The sequence below is a fragment of the Phallusia mammillata genome, chromosome 1, assembly GCF_965637545.1.
Source record: "Phallusia mammillata chromosome 1, kaPhaMamm4.hap1.1, whole genome shotgun sequence".
In the NCBI taxonomy this organism is placed as follows: Eukaryota; Metazoa; Chordata; class Ascidiacea; order Phlebobranchia; family Ascidiidae; genus Phallusia; species Phallusia mammillata.
Window position 1 is genome coordinate 28,814,165 of NC_137252.1, and position 17,559 is coordinate 28,831,723.

The 17,559-nt window shown below is 36.3% G+C and overlaps 3 protein-coding genes across 4 annotated transcripts; all 3 read left to right on the plus strand.

Annotated features, from left to right (window-relative positions):
- The first annotated feature begins 1,758 nt into the window (after positions 1–1,758).
- Positions 1,759–11,883, plus strand: LOC145214164 (deoxynucleoside triphosphate triphosphohydrolase SAMHD1-like). Of its 2 annotated transcripts, none has more exons than XM_080082656.1 (13): positions 1,759–2,034; positions 2,321–2,481; positions 2,544–2,659; positions 2,724–2,794; positions 2,877–3,098; positions 3,278–3,445; positions 3,702–3,793; positions 4,574–4,694; positions 5,002–5,142; positions 5,210–5,287; positions 7,923–8,057; positions 10,660–10,761; positions 10,832–11,883. In XM_080082656.1, exons 1-13 carry the CDS (start codon positions 1,933–1,935, stop codon positions 10,922–10,924), a joined length of 1,602 nt encoding a protein of 533 aa, XP_079938782.1. In that variant the 5' UTR covers positions 1,759–1,932; the 3' UTR covers positions 10,925–11,883. The 2 variants fall into 2 exon arrangements, with proteins under 2 accessions (XP_079938782.1, XP_079938775.1); XM_080082649.1 differs by lacking the exon at positions 3,702–3,793 and adding an exon at positions 4,069–4,160 and having other exon boundaries at positions 1,760–2,034.
- Positions 11,884–12,784: 901 nt separating this feature from the next.
- LOC145214187 (mediator of RNA polymerase II transcription subunit 19-like) lies at positions 12,785–14,121 on the plus strand. Its single transcript, XM_080082679.1, has 2 exons — positions 12,785–13,101; positions 13,363–14,121. The coding sequence occupies exons 1-2, from the start codon at positions 13,095–13,097 to the stop codon at positions 14,025–14,027; spliced, it is 672 nt and encodes a 223-aa protein (XP_079938805.1). The 5' UTR covers positions 12,785–13,094; the 3' UTR covers positions 14,028–14,121.
- Positions 14,092–16,438, plus strand: LOC145214176 (proteasome subunit beta type-5-like). Its single transcript, XM_080082668.1, has 5 exons — positions 14,092–14,296; positions 14,353–14,497; positions 14,624–14,835; positions 15,213–15,447; positions 16,228–16,438. The coding sequence occupies exons 1-5, from the start codon at positions 14,153–14,155 to the stop codon at positions 16,314–16,316; spliced, it is 825 nt and encodes a 274-aa protein (XP_079938794.1). The 5' UTR covers positions 14,092–14,152; the 3' UTR covers positions 16,317–16,438.
- Positions 16,439–17,559: the final 1,121 nt, after the last annotated feature.

The window sequence follows — 17,559 nt, forward strand, 5'->3', positions numbered from 1 at the left end:
GGGGTGATTTAAATTGTATTCGATTAAACTAGTGCGGTGGTTCCCAAACTGTGGGCCATGGCCCAGAACTGGGCCACCAAGACATTTTCAATGGGCCACAGAGCCATTTGAATAGATTCTAGGGTTTTGTTATGCTGTAGATATATGCGCTTTGTTTTTGCAAAGAATTCTGAATCTTGTAGCCAAATTTCAGGAGCATGTATCTCATGAAAATAAATTGCTAGAAACCATCTCGCCTGTTTCTGAGTTATTTTTTTTGTTTGTGCCCAAATTTACAGCACGTGGTGGGCCACGAATCGCTATTAAATAGACATTTGGGCCACAGACCAAAAAAGTGTGGGAACCCCTGAACTAGTGTAACGTATTGGTATGCGCAAATTTAATATAGTCGTGAAATCTCGCAAATATCTTCACTAAGGAAAAAGTGTTCACCAGCTAAACAGAAAGAAAAGGGCCTTTCAGAGACAATTCCATAGTCACAGTTTGCTGTTACTTGTTGTGCCAAAAATATCGTGCTTAAAACCACAGTGTTTACACGAAATTAATATTTTTTGCAGGCTTCATAGGATACAGGAAAAGTTAATGACTGCTGCCACACCAAACATTTTTTGGTCACGTGTTTAGTCCACGTAAAGCGTAAACCGAAGTTTTCCATGAAAAGTCCGGTCCGTTGTCACACTGGAATCCGGTTTGAGGCTTTCAGAGTCCTAGTGTGGTCATTCAAACCAACCAGAAGTGAGTAAGAACGAAAACAGACAGAAACGAAAACATGTTCGTCAGCTTCCATCTATGGCAGTGGTTCTCAAACTTTTTTTTGTTGCGACGCCTCTGGAAAAGTTTTCTGGACTTGCGACGCACCATCAAATAAAAGTTAATGAGGAACCTTATCAATAAACAGGAAATTTAAATCTATTAAACAGCACTTAGAGAACAATTTTAGCCTAACTGTTTTTCGACAAAGTTATAAAACTGCACTCAACACTTTCAGTGCACCCGGCAATCACGAGCGGGCTTTTGTTAATTGTTTCAATTATTGCGCACAATTGCATTGCCTTGTCTGCTGCAAGGCCTTAACAGCATCAATAACGAATTACAATGAAAGTAATGTTTCAACTTACGCACAATATAAACTGATGCACAAAAGTTTACTGCTGCAACTCAAAAACTTTTGAGGTAAATTTACGTCAATCCGCACTCTACGCAAAAAGTATTTGGACGTATATCCGTCAACCGCACTGAAACCTCATTTTTATGAGATAAACTGAGTTCAGCCACGAAACGGAAATATTCTGCGACGCCCTTGGGAAATTGACACGACGCACCAGGGCGTCGCGACGCACAGTTTGAGAACCACTGATCTATGGTAAACTGTAAAATAAGAGGCAAGCATATAAGCACTATGTTTTGCATAGCATCGAATGTAGTCCAAAAACTCAAACGGCACAGCCCATATTTCTGTGATATTCCCAAAAATCGATGTTTCTGCCCGCAGAAATTACTGATTTGTAATGTCAAAGGAGTGTCATGTTTTGCTTGTCACAAGCAATCATTAACAGCTGTTCCGGCAATTTGCCACGTAGTACACGTTGCAGATTGTGTCGCTTTCAAAATGTAGATTTATTTGTCTTATTATCTATGGTTTACGTTTTACGCCGGTATAGTTTTTTCGTTCTAAGTTTTACAATAATTTTATTTCAATGTTCTGTGTTTTGTTGATATCGTTTCGGTTGAATGAATTTTGTTGCGCTGTTTTTGATTTCTTCTCTGTATCCAGGTTTTGGTTTCCTGGTGGTTTAGGCTATGTAAAAAGGTTACGAAAACCTACTGGGACTTCTTTTCTTTTCTCAGGCCTTATATGTTCCACATTACACAAAACTACTCAGTTCGAGTTAAGCTAAGGTCTTATAACTGAAACACTTGAAAGCCTAAAAAATGGACGCCGCAGCTGAGGAAGATATGTTTTTCACCCTGAGTCAAGAAAGTGCTCAAAGCGTTCGTTTTGAATCAAATCAATACGAAGAATTGGACACAAAGGTAAAATCATAGTTAATACTTTGTAGGGCATGTTTGTGAACTAAAATATTGGTGTCATTAATGTTTAAAGTTTAATTGTCGTGGAAAACTCATTTTGCACTTGCTTATCAGTCATAAGACAGTTAAGTTGGCTTCATATAATCTGCTGTTTAGTTTGGTTCTGAATTTTTTATCCATATTTATTAATGGATTGCTATCATTTAATGATAATCAATGTTAACACCTGAAAACATGTTTATTTAAAGTGCATGAATCCACTTTTATTAAACTCTTTTTGTGTTCTTAGATTTTTAATGATCCCATTCATGGTCACATTGAACTCCATCCACTGTTGGTAAAAGTCATTGACACACCTCAATTCCAGCGACTTCGAAACATCAAACAGCTTGGTGCAAACTATTATGTATACCCTGGTGCCTCTCATCATAGATTTGAACATTGCATTGGGTATGTTTTATTTTGTGTCACTATAACTCTCATAAATAATCTAAAACTTTTTTATAATAAAGAACATGCCATTTGGCTGGAAAGCTCGCAAGGCATCTGCAAACAAAACAACCTTATCTGCAAATTTCGAAGGAAGACATTTTATGTGTCAAAATGGCAGCTCTTATTCATGACCTAGGTACTCTTTTGCTTCTTGGTAGTAAAAATGTAAGTCAAATAAACCTTGCGTGTTTTTTACACAGGACATGGCCCGTTTTCCCACATGTTTGACATGGATTTTCTTCCAAGAATGAGACAGGGTGCAGATGTAATGGTGAGTAAACAAAATAAGTTTCATAGCAAATTTAAATACGGTGCTTGGTTTCTGTTCTAAAAACCTGATTTATTTTTTATAGCATGAAAAGACTTCGTGCATGATGTTTGATTACCTCATTGATGACAATAATCTGATGAAGGACTTTGAAGAGTATAACTTGTCTGAAACAGATATTACATTCATTAAAGAAATGGTGTTTGGTCCTTTAAATGATGACAATAATAATGTAAGCATGGACAATGGTGGAAACCTCACTTGGAAGTATGTTGGGCGACCAAAGGAAAAGAGCTTTTTGTATGAGGTATTTATTGACTATATATTTGTACCAACCTAATATTGGCTATAAGATTCAATTTAATAGTTTTTAAAATATAAAATATGTAATACAGGATAATTAGACTTTGTAGCTGTTACTTTGTAATCACACCTCTTGAGCCCGGAGACAGCTCTACACTGTGTAATTATGTTGTAAATTTTAAGATTGTGTCCAATCAGCGCAACAAAGTGGATGTTGACAAGTGGGACTACTTTGCTCGTGATTGTCACCACTTGGGAATTAAAAACAGTTTTGACCATAATCGTTTCATACGTTTTTGTCGGGTGTTGACAGTTCAGGGTGAAAACCCCCAGATTTGTGCAAGAGATAAGGTACAAATATATTTTGCATGTGTTTTACTTAATTTCATATTTTATGTAGTCACCTCATGTTTTTTTTAATACCTTACTGTTCATTAAACTTTCAACTAACTTGGTTAGCTCTCTGGACTACTAGTGAGCATGCAAAGAATTCTACTAATCACATCCCATTTCATTACTTTACATTAGAATAACCCCCATTTAAAATATAGTTGAAACAACATTACATCTCTGTTTACAACACTAATTGGCACCTTGACATTTGTAGGAATGCTTCAATGTGTATCATATGTTTCACGTTCGAAACACCTTGCATCGAGTTGCATACCAACACAAGTGCAAAACTGCTATTGAGGCAATGTAAGTTGCTAAAAGATCATTCTTATAAAATATTTGTACAGTTCAAATTGAAATACTTTTTGAACTTGCTATGCCATTTAATTTGAGGGTTATGAGCTGTCCCCAGTGTGGAATGTGGTTTCTTTGCATGTTCACTAACCCAGCTTTGGTTATTTTTCACCTTTTGTTTGAATATAACTCACACTACATTGTAATGATGAAAAATATGTGTTTTGGTGTTTTGCTTTCTCCTGTGTTCCTTACCTGTCTCACTCAGTGATATTGTTCCATCTCAGGAGGGTTTAAACCTATATGAGATGTTTCACACACGTGGTGTTCTGCACAGAAGAGCATATCAACATAGAGTGAGCATTACAATAGAAAAGATGTGAGTTCATAACCCATACCCTACTGTTTGCATGCAAGAGATCCCCAAACAGACCCAATTCTAATTTAATTGGCTGCTAAATGTGCTGTGTTTTTGGTGGGCAATGTGGTGTAAATTAATTTTAAAGTTAGTGTATAACATAAAAAACATTTGTGATGGCTTTTTTTGAAAAACATCATCAGTGAATTAGTTAAATGTTTGCGCAATGCTGTTGTGTGATGGTATTTACTTGTTGCATGTTTTATTTGACAACCACATAAATTTTTAGCAATCATTCTGGTGAATTATTTTATCTGATTCTTTTCGCTCATTGTTTAATCTGTGTGCATAGCAGCGATAATGAACATTTTTTGCATGATTATTTTAAGGTAGTACTGCCTGAACTTTATTTAACTTAGTTTGTTGCTTTGCAGGATATGTGATGCAATGTGTCTCGCTGACAAGCATATCTTTTACACTGGGGAGAATGGTCGAAAGTATACGATTTCTATGGCCGTGGATGACCCAGTGTCATTTACCAAGTTAACGGATAATGTAAGTGTCAAATATCGTGTCTCAACAAAGTGTTGTTTCACTGGTTTTAAGCTAAACATGAAAATTGAGCTTAAACATGTAAAATGAATAAACTGTAAAGGTCATAACGAAACTACACAATGGTACAGAATGTCATTGAGATGCTTTATTTACCCACCAAGGTAAAATGTAGTTTGAAGGACATGTTTGGAAACTTACTGCAGCAAAGTGCCCTTGACAAAACTCATTTTTTTTCTTTGTATTTGTGATGCCACAAAACTACATTTTGGTGTTATTAATGTTAAACAATGTTTACCATAATTCAAAGGTTTTCTATGAGATACTTAATTCAACAAACGACCATGAGGACATGATCAAGGCAAAAAGTATTCTGGACCGCATTTTGAAACGCCAGTTGTACAGTTTTGTTGGAGTAACAAAACCTGTTCGAGGAGATGTGAAAGGAAAGGTAAGGAACCAACCAACCAAACAACAATGGATACCTTGATATTATATTCATATTCAATGTGTTTTAGTATGCTGAGTGTGCAACCATGCAGGAAAATATAGCTGCCTTTGACAATGCCATTCACAAAGATGATATTGTAGTCAAGGTGAGATTTTTTTAAACATGTAGCATAAGCAATTGACAATCAAGTTAAACTTTAAAAAATGCTTTCAACTTCTGACAATGTTTGCTCTGTACTAGCAAAACTTTTCTTGTAACCCTTTGCCATTTGTTAGCTGTCATTTGGTCAGTTATTTATCAAAATAAAACTGTAATGAAACAATTACTGGGCATAAATTAACCATTGTACCAAACTACTGGTCCCCAAGCTGTAGGCAATTATCTGTTTTATTTTTTGGACCTTGGAGCAAAATAATGTTAGCCTTTCATTAATTAGGTCGGTTCCTTTTTTCAAACTGATTTTTTGTTACTCTATCAGAAGGCACATTTGTTCACAGTAACGCAGTTGCCCCATAGTAGTAAGGCCATGTTAATTATGGGTCCCCTTCCCTGAAGGGGACACATATTGATTTTACTCAAAATGTTTTTGTTTGTTTTTCTTTTGTTTTCTTTCATTTTTCTTCTCCCCAAAGTTTGTCCGACTCGTTTTTCCTTTAAATCCTTGATGGATTTGGATGAAATTTACACAGGTGGTAGATGTAGTTATGTAGATGTGCATCCCACTTTGTTTTTGTTGATAAACCCAGTATTTACCCCGCTAGCCCCCTAAAATGGGTATTTTTTCCCCGAAGTTTGTCCGACTCGTTTTTCCATCAAATGTTTGATGGATTTGGCTGAAATTTACACAGATGGTAGATGCAGTTATGTAGATGTGCATCCCACTTTGTTTTTGTTGATAACCCCAGTATTTACCCCGCTAGCCCCCTAAAATGGGTATTTTCCCCCGAAGTTTGTCCGACTCGTTTTTCTATCAAATGTTTGATGGATTTGGCTGAAATTTACACAGATGGTAGATGTAGTTATGTAGATGTGCATCCCACTTTGTTTGTCCGGATAACCCTAGCATTTACCCCGCTAGCCCCCTAAAAGGGGTGAGTTTGTAAACAATGTCAGAATTGGCAAAAAATTGGATAGCTTGTAAAATATGCCAATTATCATTATTGTGCCATTGCAGTTCGTGGGTTGTTAACAGCCCTTTGACATCAGAAACATTAACGGTTGTTGCTCAAAACACCTCTAGTGGTTGAAATTTTAAACGTTGGCAGATTGGACTGAAATTTTGCAGTACTATTGATTGAGTCATTGTGGTTTCATACTTTTAAGTTTGTGTGTGTTGAACCTCAATTAGTTATCCTACTAGCCCCCTAAAATGAGTTTTTTAATTTAAATTGTTTTTACTCCATATAGCATATTTAGATATGCACAGTACCAATCACTGTGTTTGTCTTCACAATACCAAACTTACTCATTGTTATCTATTGAAATGCATTTTATCTACAACTTTGCATGTGTGGGGACCCATGAGTTTTTGCTTGCAGAAACGACCAGGGTTATAAAAGACGATGGCTAACATGGTGGGACCCAATACAAAATAAGCATAGGAAATATATCAATGTTTTAAAATAGGTTATAGTGTATATGCAAGGGCAATATGTGCTAAGCCACCCTTCTAGTGTTCAGTGAATTTCAGCATCTTCAAACATGTACATGTAAAGTAGATCGGTCAACAATAAAACTGGCAGTGACTTGTACATATTGCCGTTTCAACAATCACTGTTTTCATTGCAAAAAAGCAAATAACTTTTATAACGTCTGTGATAGAATTGTACACGTCCATGCAAAGTGGCAACTGCTGTAGTTAAAACGTCTGCAGCAAAAAGTATTGACCGTATACAAGCCATTGCCAGTTTAGATCAAGGTGATTTGCCCAACCAGCCAGAAAATCACGGTTGAATTGTAGATCGCTACACCAGTGATTTTCAACTGGTGTTCCACAGTACGCTAGTTTGCCCTGAAAAATCGTCAGGAGTACTGCAATAAATGTATTAGTTTGACTTGTGTTCTGTGGAACACCGGTCGAAGATAACACGCTTGGTTTTCTTTTAAGTCAGTAATTATCCACTATGACCAGTTTGAATGTTCTATCGATATTTGTTTAATTTAGTATGTAACATACGACTTGTTCTGTAACAAAAACGTATTTGCATGGCCCTTTTGTTTGGTGTTCCGCAATCTTGCTTTTATGCTTAAAGTGTTCCGTGGTTTAAAAAGGTTGAAAAACACACTGCGCTACATAATACCAAGTCGGCCCCGTAGTTTTTCTTTTTCGTGCTGTTACGGTGTCGCGATTTTGAATTTGTGTGGATTTGCCAATTCCAGGCACCACTAACAACGGATAAATCCTGTAACTTGATAAACGGTACACAGTTTACCGTTATCCCGTTACGAATACCCGGTTACAAAATGGTTATACGTTAGCCGGCTTTTGTGACACGGTTTTTCTGTGAAACAGTTAAAACCTTTGAAAGCTTTTACCATTTTGTAGAAACCCTTTTGTAAGAGTAGCCTAAATTAATTGCCCTTCCATCATGCAGAACCGATTTCGCCAAAAGTACGTGAAAATAAATTGACCTCAAATGCCATGACATTTTGAGAAAATTATATCCGGTTGTTTGACACGTACATGTATCTACCACTATTTGTATGTGGAAATTTTTTTTAAGTTAACATTTTCATCTCGTTTTTGAAGTTGTAAATATGGAAATCGTTTTATTTTGCAGGTGAAAAACTTCAACTATGGGATGAAGAGAAAAAATCCCTGTGATGAGTTTCGGTTTTACTCAAAATCGAACCCGAACAAACCTTACCGTATTCAGCGCGAGGAGGTTTCTGAAATGTTACCCAATACATTTGAGGTAATTTCATCCTTTTTAGTGGGCAACGCTTGAATTTACCCAGAACTGCAAATTCGTCAATATATGGGCCCCCCTTTCCTTTTGTGACTAATTCTTTTTCCCCAATAATATTCGGTTAACCAGTTCTTTAGTCCGGAATATCTAACCCTAAAGGGATGTAATGAACATTATAATGTGTTAAAATTCTAAACAAGTCGTTTATAACCTTTATCGACAAATTTTTCACACAAAAAATTCAAAACATGTTTATTCCTCCCCAATGGACTTCATAGTGGATACTAAGCCTGTAATCCATACAAAGATCATTTAAAATTAGGACGTTTATCAACTTCCTAGGTTATATTCGCGAGACTAAATGTTTATTTATAACCACATGTATAATTTAAAGCAGTGGTTCTCAAACTCGGTTTTCGGGGCCGCATGCGACTCTCAACTACTTATTTTGCGGCTCGCACCAGACCTCAGAAAACCACCAAACATTGCTATTTTAGCTTTCAAAGTCATCATCTTTAGTGATTTTCTCAAGGTTTCGTTTTTTTGCGGCTCCCTACACACTTAAAAAATACCATTTGGCCCCGACAATAAAAAAGTTTGAGAACCACTGATTATGGGTCCCCTTCTAGAAGGGGACACATATTGTTTTTGTCCGTATTTTTTTTTTTTTTTTTTTTTCTTTTTTTTTTCTGTCTAACGCTGGTTTGTTATACGTGTTTGGTCAAGAAAGAGTGCTTCAAATCATTCAAATTTGGACAGATGTTAGTTATTAATCCAAATTTGATCCTCCTGAAGTTTGACCCCGAATAACCCAGCGGTTCACCCACAGGCCCCCAAAACGTATTTCTTTATAAACGGCTATACTTACTGAAGTACAGCATCTCTGAGTGATATGCTTTGTTGTTTGGTGCAATATAAGGTATTTCAAAGAATTTTGTATCTTTTTTTCGATTTACCCACTTTCACACCTTAAACCCCTAATTTTTCATTTCTGTCTAGCGCTGGTTTGTTAAATGCGTTTGGTCAAGAAAGAGTGCTTTAAATGTATTCAAATTTGGACAGGTGTTAGTTATTAATCCAAATTTGATCCTCCTGAAGTTTGACCCCAAACGACCCAGCGGTTCACCCACAGGCCCCCAAAATGAAAAAAATTAAAAACGGATGTACTGACCCAAGTACATAATCTGTGGGTTTCATGCTTTGTTGGTTGGTGCAATGTAAGCTATTCTAAAGAATTTTGTAACTTTTTATTGGATTCACCTATGTTTACCCTTTAAACCCCAAAATAATAAGTTTTAGGCCCAAAATACAAGACCTAATGTGCGGAAATGTTAAACAATTGTTTGCAGTAGGTTAATCGTTCAGTATTTAAAATTTTGCCTTAATCGGCCAAATAGTTACTTTTATAGCCCATAATATGTGTACACTGTCAGTCAGATAGACGTATCAACTCTCAAGGGAGTAATTCGCTTGTTTACGATAAAGGCGGGTGAATGCAGCGGGAGTGCTCAGCTTGACGTCCGGACGGACGTTTTACGACACAGTCTGTGTCGGTAACTAGAAATCAGCTGTTTTTGCACAGCATGCTATGTCGTTATATTACGTTATCAAGCACATTTTCAGTTTTGGAAAATTGTGTTTAAAAACTAACCTTGAACGACAATATCAAGGACAAAGATTAAATTAAAAGTCTTTTTCCCGTTCTTATTTACTGTTTTTTTTTTTGTAATTATATAACAATAATGATGCAAAAAGAATACGGACAAAACTTTTAAAGTTGGGTTATTGCCAAAGTTGATTAGGTTTTTCCTTAAAAATCTTAAAATAACCAGGATGTTTGTAAATCCGCACAAACACGCGTGTGGGGACCCATTCGTTTTTGCTTGCAAAAACAATCATATGTGTAGATCAAATGATGTGTATAGTAAATTGGTAAATATCGTATAGAATATATAAAATGGAAGTATATCAGAAAGCCACCTTTCTAGTTTAAAGTAAAATCCGCCCCTCAAGTTTTAAAATTCTTCCCCGGTTGGGAACCACTGTTCAAAATAGTTGTTTGTAGGGTGTACCTTGTCTGTTGTTTAAAAATGTAGCCTGATCGTCCCTGTGGTTACCTTTACAGTCCCAAGTATTAGTCAAAGCGCCATTGTGCCCTCGATATACACCCAAAAAGCTGTAACGTTTTGTGTCACTTGTATCACACTGTGAAAGGTTGCCGACGTCATATATGCTGTTGGTTTGTAAGCCCATGCGTTTTCAGTTTTGGTACATGTACCATCACACTGTAACCTTGCAAGGTTGCGTGTTTAACTGTTTTATTTTGTACACGTCATACGATAGATTAAATAAACAATAAAAGTCGTATCTCCGAAACCGAGATAAAAGGTGATTTAATGGCTACCACACGGCGGGATGGGTGCTTAGCTACCGCATCGTTATTTTGAAATAAATTAATCTCGTCAATACAGTTAAGATTGACTTGTTTACCTTGGTCTCGGCGCGAAACTCTCACATGTAAATAAAACAATACACTCAGTGTTCGTCAAGTCAAAAAAATAAAAAATAACCAACAGACTACCCACAACAACTGTGCTTTATTTTACAGGACTGCGAAATCCTGGTTTACTGCAAGTCACCAGAAAAGCTGGAATCGGCCAAAGACTGCTTTGAGAAATGGTGCAAGGCCAAAAACTACAGACTACCACAGGTAGGTTCTGAACTGTCGTCTCCGTTTACGCCACATATAGCATCTTAACACCTTTCTTAAAAAAATACAGACAAAAAATGGCGTCAATGATGCCCTAACTCCGTTGAAACGCGAGGAAACTGCCGTTGGTCACGTGGCAAAACGGCGTAAACTGGAAATGTAGAACTCTTTTTGGGAAGCATTGATTTATCTTATCGCTTTTCTTACTATACTTTGAAGTGTTCATGTGTACAGTTACCTGTGTTTAGGATTTTACCACTATTTTCTAGTGTTCTTAGTTAAGGTTTTAATGAAATTTAACTTATTTAGCCCATTTTATGTATTTTTAGCTCTTAAATTCCGTGTCTGTTCGTTTCACTGCAATATGCCTTTAGATGAAATTTTAGCTCTTGTGTTTTTATGGTTCCTTTCTCAACATTGTTTTGAGCAATTAATAGCTGTTAAGCCCAAAATGCAGCACATAACTTTCACATGATGAATTCCCCCGCGTGTACAGAGGTTTGCGCTTCAAAGACAATCTATGCCAATTAATCTAAGTTTACCATACATGGGGCCTTTCCAAACATATTGTCTCCGCACCTGTCGTATTAGATTGACTGCATTCATACAGCAACTTGTCAGTGTAATTGAAACTGGATTTTGTTGTCTGTCTATGTTTGTGTTCTCTTATTTCAAGATTTGTCAAGCAAAATTGTATTCTGCATCATTTAGAAATTGTTTTAATTTAACGTATACTCGCGACTCAAGTTTCAAAAGCCCTGCCTAACATGTATGTGTATGCACTTTCAGACATGACTAACAGAAAGGCTGTAAGTTTAGGTGCGACAGATGCATTAACGCACATGGAAAAGAGCTATTGTAAATATGAAACACATTTGTCGCTATGCTTCAAAATACTCGTTGCATTTCACTTAGCTGATTTTGTTTATGCCAGCGATCTTCAAGCTATCTGCTTCGCTCCTTGACATATCACGCAATTACCTGCCACTTAAACATGAGCACAATTGTATTGCCACTGCAGCTGTCTTTGTATGATTTTGTTTTTATATTCAACTGTACCCTTCTGTTTATGTTGGTGTGTTGCCAGATTTGCAAATAAAACACAAAACGCACGTCGACAAATGTTTTGAGTTTGTTTGGTTAAAAACGCATTTTTGCGCAGCTTCGTGGGTATATGGCTTTCTAATTATTGTCCTTGTATGGCATGAAATTTTTGAAACAACATAATTACTCAAACGAAACACCAAATGTTGTACACCTTGAGGAAAATATTGCTGAAATATTTTTTACATAGGTTTAAAAAATGATGCATCTAAATCATTCTGGCGACACATTTTAGAAAATGCTGTACAGGCGTTTTCGTCCACCAGGTTGCATATTTAACAAAAATGTCGTTCAACTGGTGTAATGTTAAACAAAAATACTAGTTGTTTCTATCCATAACTTGTATAGTTATGGATAGAAAATATTTCTATCCATAACGTCATTCATTGCTCTGATGAAGCCCTACCGATCTGGTGGGCGAAACGTCAGCGAAAATACAAGTTATGGATAGAAACAACTAGTATTTTTGTTTAACATTACACCAGTTGAACGACATTTTTGTTAGACACATTTTAGGTCGCACATTATTTTGCGGACCCACTTTAACAAAAATGTGAATTTTTTGGCATCATCATGACGCTTGTTTCGGAGTTGTTTTTGTCGCAGTAAAGTGCTCACACCTAGGAGTGAAAGTGGCTATATTGTTATCGCGACTCTTAGCAACAAATTTATGACGGGCAGGCGCTGGGAAGAACTGCAAATTCTTCTTATTACCCAATTAAAATACTCTTAAAACAGCTGTTTGGCCCAGCAAACCCCCCAGTAACTGCTTTTGTTTGATAAATTTAATTAGTTACCTCTTCTTTTATTACATTATTAGTTTTGTTTGGACAAATCAAACAAAAAAAGGGTGTAAAAACACGGTTTAATAATACCGTAATACTATTTGATTATACTGCAGCGATCTGGATTATCATTGTCTCTTTGAGCAGGCGCTGTCATTCCTATCACGCACTTTGCAAGAAGTGTGGCTAGGCAATTTGTTTTGAAATGTTCGTTCGGTTCTTGCATTGTTCTCAATTTACCTGCAGCTGTCTGTGTCTGTAACTTTTAACTTAGTTCGATTTGGAGTCTTTGTGATTTTTATTTTACTCATAACTTTGTATTGACAGAGACAGACACAGTTCTCAATTTTTGATTTATTTCAATTTTGGAACTAAACAACAAGATTCGTGTTTTGTAACAATTGTTGTATTTTAAACGAAAAACGATTTGTCAAAGAACAGCCAATGTCTGGTAAATTTACTTGCATACTTTCACCTTGTGCTAAGCAGACTTTATTATTGATTATATGAATCATTACAATACTGATTTGGATGTCCCCCCTGATCTAGTGCAGTAGCAACTTTATTACAGTGATTCGTAGTATTGAACTATGTTTTGGTAAGGCTATTTTAGTGTGGTCCACTTTTTTAAATCTAGATTTTAATCTATATAATGATAATGTTTAAACCACATAGATACATAATGTTTAAACTTTTTCTTATGTGATACTAGATACAAGTACCATGATTAACTTTCAAGATCATTCATTCCCTTATGACCAAATATCTCAAAACCTTGCGGACGTTCCGTTGACACACTTTCTGACAAATGAGGAAACTCCACAGACAAAATCTCAAATTTACCTCATGAAGGATCTTCCACCTCCAGCTCAGCTTACTGGCAGCTCCAATCTGTTGGCCCAATTTGGTCTAGAAGCAACTTACAACAAGTTCTGTGGCAAAAAATTAAAGGAGTCTCTAAGCTCATTTCTGCCTGATATACCAGGGGTCATAGACACATCTGAAGCAGGCAATGCAAGTACACTAAGATCTATAATTGACAAACCACCAATTGTTGGGAGCAAAGAGATTCAACCGCTATCATCCGCAACTCTTATGGCAGCGTTTCGATTGCATCCAGGTCCAGTTCCTGACCAGTATAGGCCGTCACACCAACAATCAGAAACCAAGAGAAAACACAAACATCACAAAAGCAAAAATCGGCCAGATGTTTCCTCTCACGATATTAGGACTCCTGAAATGGATGAGATTAAGAAACATAAAAAGCGAAAACATGAAGATGGCGAGAAGAAAAAGAAGAAAAAAGACAAAAAGCGAAAAAACAAGGAGAAAAAGATGGGCAGTGGCAGTGAGAGAAGTTTTGCCAGTGGTTTCTAACTTTTTTTCATGATTTGTTTTCATTTTTTGTGTTTTCACAATCATGTTTTTTGCATGCATTCTACTGAGTCCAATGTTGTAACTTTATTTTCAGCAGGTATATTTAAATATAGTATAAGTAAACCATGGCACTGGCGGATGTTTGTCGAACGGATTCACTAGGACAAAAAGCTTGCTTTAATTTCAAGACAAATAGTGGACCTTCTAGGCAAAACTTTGTTCAAGATGAACTGAATGATGATGCCTTTACAATTCCAACTGCCCCAGAAGTAAGTCTCATGCTATTTAAATGAATTTTTCAGATAACATTAACATATCATTTCAGGCCATAAAATACATGGAACACATGCAGGACCCAAAATCAGATGTGCATATTAAATTTAACCATGGAACAACCACCTTAGCTTTCAAGTTTCGACATGGTGTAGTTGTTGCAACAGATTCTCGCGCTAGTGCTGGAGATTACATAGGTTTGTTAGGATTTTCCTTTTATTTCCAGCTGTGCAAATTGCTTTTCTTGACTACAATAATTTAAAAGTCTTGTATACATGTTGATCAACTCAACTACTTGTTGTGTAATTATATCGAATTTGCAGCATCTCAAACTGTAAAGAAGGTGATTGAAATCAATCCATACTTGCTTGGTACAATGGCTGGAGGTGCAGCTGATTGTTCATTTTGGGAACGAGTGTTGGCAAAACAGTGTAGAGTTTACGAGCTTCGTAATAAAGAGAGAATCTCAGTCGCAGCTGCATCAAAACTTTTGGCCAATATGGTTTACAATTATAAAGGCATGGGATTATCAATGGTAAGTACAAGCAATGTTTGGAATGCAAATTTAAAAACTTGGTAACCCACTGTGTCATTGTATCTTATTTATGCAAAACGTTTTTTTTTTAAGTTTGGTTGTAGTTTACAGTTTTTAATTCTCACACCATTTTTAAGTCATCTACCTTACCTTTTGTTAACATTGTTTTTCATTTTAAACTACTTACGGGTGTTATTTATTAAGCGCCATTCTTTGTTTTACACATTTATGTTGAAATATTAAAAAAGAGCAAAGAATGTCCTATTTTACATTTTCGGATAAAATGTTGTAGCTAACTTGTCATTGTGTCTCAGTGTTCATCCAAATTGTTTCAGATTACAGCCATCATTTTGTATTTTTTGTTTTCACAAATACAGGGTACAATGATATGTGGTTGGGACAAACGAGGACCTGGCCTGTACTATGTGGACAGTGAAGGCCAACGACTGGTTGGTGACATGTTTTCTGTGGGATCAGGGGCAACATATGCCTACGGAGTGTTGGATGCTGGGTATTCTTATGAACTCTCAGTGGAAGATGCCCTTGAACTAGGCCAAAGAGCAATTTATCATGCTACACACAGGGATGCTTTTAGTGGTGGAAATGTCAACCGTAAGTAAAAGTCTGTTGATCTGGTGCTACAATAAAAAAAGAAAAATATTTGTTAAATTGCTGAACATTGCATGAAATGCTTGGTACTTAGCTAAACCTGTTTTTTATTGTCATGTTTGAAGTTAAATAAAGCAATAGAAGGTTACATTGCATTCAGCACAAAGAAACAAAATCTGGCACTTAAGTTGCATGCATTTTTTTTAAACAACCGAAATCGGAGGTGAAGAAAGTTGCTCTGTCTTGAGTATAGCTTTGCGACTGATACGAACCTCCAACATTAACAAGCGCGCACAGAACAGAAGGCGCTGCATAAGTCAACACAGCGACCTCTACTTGAGCGTGTACAACATGTTTGGACGCCACAGCGAAACAGTTTTGACTTAAATTTATATTCGAAAAAAGGAAAAAGTTTGCAATCACGAAGCATTGTTATGAATCGTTTTGTTTTTAAAGATCGTGCCGTGCCTGGTTGAACTAACGTTTGTGTATTCGGTCGCCCGTCAAGCGGCAAGCTAGAAGTTTTCAACAGTCCTGAACCCTTGTTCAAAATATTTTTGATTTATTATGTTTCTAGATATAAATTAGTTTTTTGACAAAATGTAATCATTTTTTTACTCATCCTCTTAGATTTCTAATAAATTAGGCTAAACTAAAAAAAACTGGAAAAAAACACAAAATGATCTTTCTAACTGCTCGTAGTGCCAAGTACCCTTTTACATTTTGAAATCGTTTACTCAAAAGAGTACAATTTACAAAAAAAACTTTTTGTTCTTTTTACAGTTTACCACATGAGGGAAACAGGTTGGGAACACATTGCATGGAAGGACGTTAAGGAATTGCATTTCCGCTATCAGAATGAAAAGAAATGAGTCTAAAATGAGAATATGCCGCTGCTGGATTCCTGTTGGTTTTTGCTTCTCCAAGTGTAGTTCAATCGTATTTTGCCTTCATTGTTTCTGTGACTAGAGTCGAATAAACGATTTTCAAGCAGCGCGTGCGTGGTTGTTTACCTATAGTGCAGTGGTTCCTAATCAGTGGTACGCTGGAGCTTTTCAGGTGGTACTTCAGAAGCTTTTTTATGTCATACCCGATTAAAGGTTTGGTGTTGTAAAAACTATTGTGTTGGGCAGTGTGATATTACCCTGAGGAAGACGCCCAAAATGAAATCGTAGGACGAGTCAAATATATTTGCTGGTTGATAAAAAGGACAGTGTAGTTTTGAACTCTTTAGACCTAAAGCATATTTTATTTAGTTTTTGTATGAGATAAAAACTGCATACAAAACAACAAAAGGTACAGAAAGACACGCAAAAAATATTTAAAGTCTCCAAGTTGTTTTGTGCAAAAAAGGCAGCTGAGAAAAGTTGTTTGTTAATAAGTAACTTTAAGTGCAAGAAGTAAGGTATAATTTTTTGGAACCATTGTGAAAGGGGCTGCTTCAACTTGTTGGCTCCTTGGTTGTTCAAGACCAACGAATTATGAGAAAGGAAAAACGTACAAAATCCTTGGTACAAACTGCAAATTCAATTTACAAATATAATGTAAAATACATTTCTTGTTTCGAGGTGGATATTTGAAAGGGTTGAAACAGAGTTAAGCAATGAATAAAAATAGACCTGGAAATTTATTAGCTAAGAATTTAAGTGCTTTAAAATGTTAAAGAATATTTGGAACATGTTACAAAATAATCATCTGCTATAAAACAAGAAAAGTAGAAACGGTACGGAAATCAAATACGTACATCTATTACACTGATGATTACAAAATACAAAAAATATTGTACTTCCGATTCATCGCTGAACTTTATATCAAAGTGTTTCAGTTTGTGAGGTTCTTACATGGTGTAGTCCCAATCAAAGTGCATTCACAAACTTGTGCTTTTACGGCCAGAGTCTGTCCCCGACATCCAACGTGGGCTGGAAATGGAGCTGTCGGTTCTAATGCGCTCCCATGTTTTCTGCAACGAAGAAATTTTTTTTTAAATAAGGTTCTAAGCCTGTCGCAGGATTAATATTAAGCCAATTTTTGACCGCTTGGTTGCGCTAGAGAATCATACGTGCAATTACTATAGGTAAGTTGGCACTGATTTTAAAACAGTTACAATAAAGCATA

Coding starts and splice junctions, on each gene's coding strand:
- LOC145214164 (XM_080082656.1), top strand. CDS start 1,933: ATGGACGCCGCAGCTGAGGAAGATATGTTTTTCACCCTGAGTCAAGAA. Junction 2,035..2,320: donor ACGAAGAATTGGACACAAAG/GTAAAATCATAG, acceptor TTGTGTTCTTAG/ATTTTTAATGATCCCATTCA. Junction 3,794..4,573: donor AAAACTGCTATTGAGGCAAT/GTAAGTTGCTAA, acceptor GTTGCTTTGCAG/GATATGTGATGCAATGTGTC.
- LOC145214176 (XM_080082668.1), top strand. CDS start 14,153: ATGGCACTGGCGGATGTTTGTCGAACGGATTCACTAGGACAAAAAGCT. Junction 14,297..14,352: donor CAATTCCAACTGCCCCAGAA/GTAAGTCTCATG, acceptor ATATCATTTCAG/GCCATAAAATACATGGAACA. Junction 14,836..15,212: donor AAGGCATGGGATTATCAATG/GTAAGTACAAGC, acceptor TCACAAATACAG/GGTACAATGATATGTGGTTG.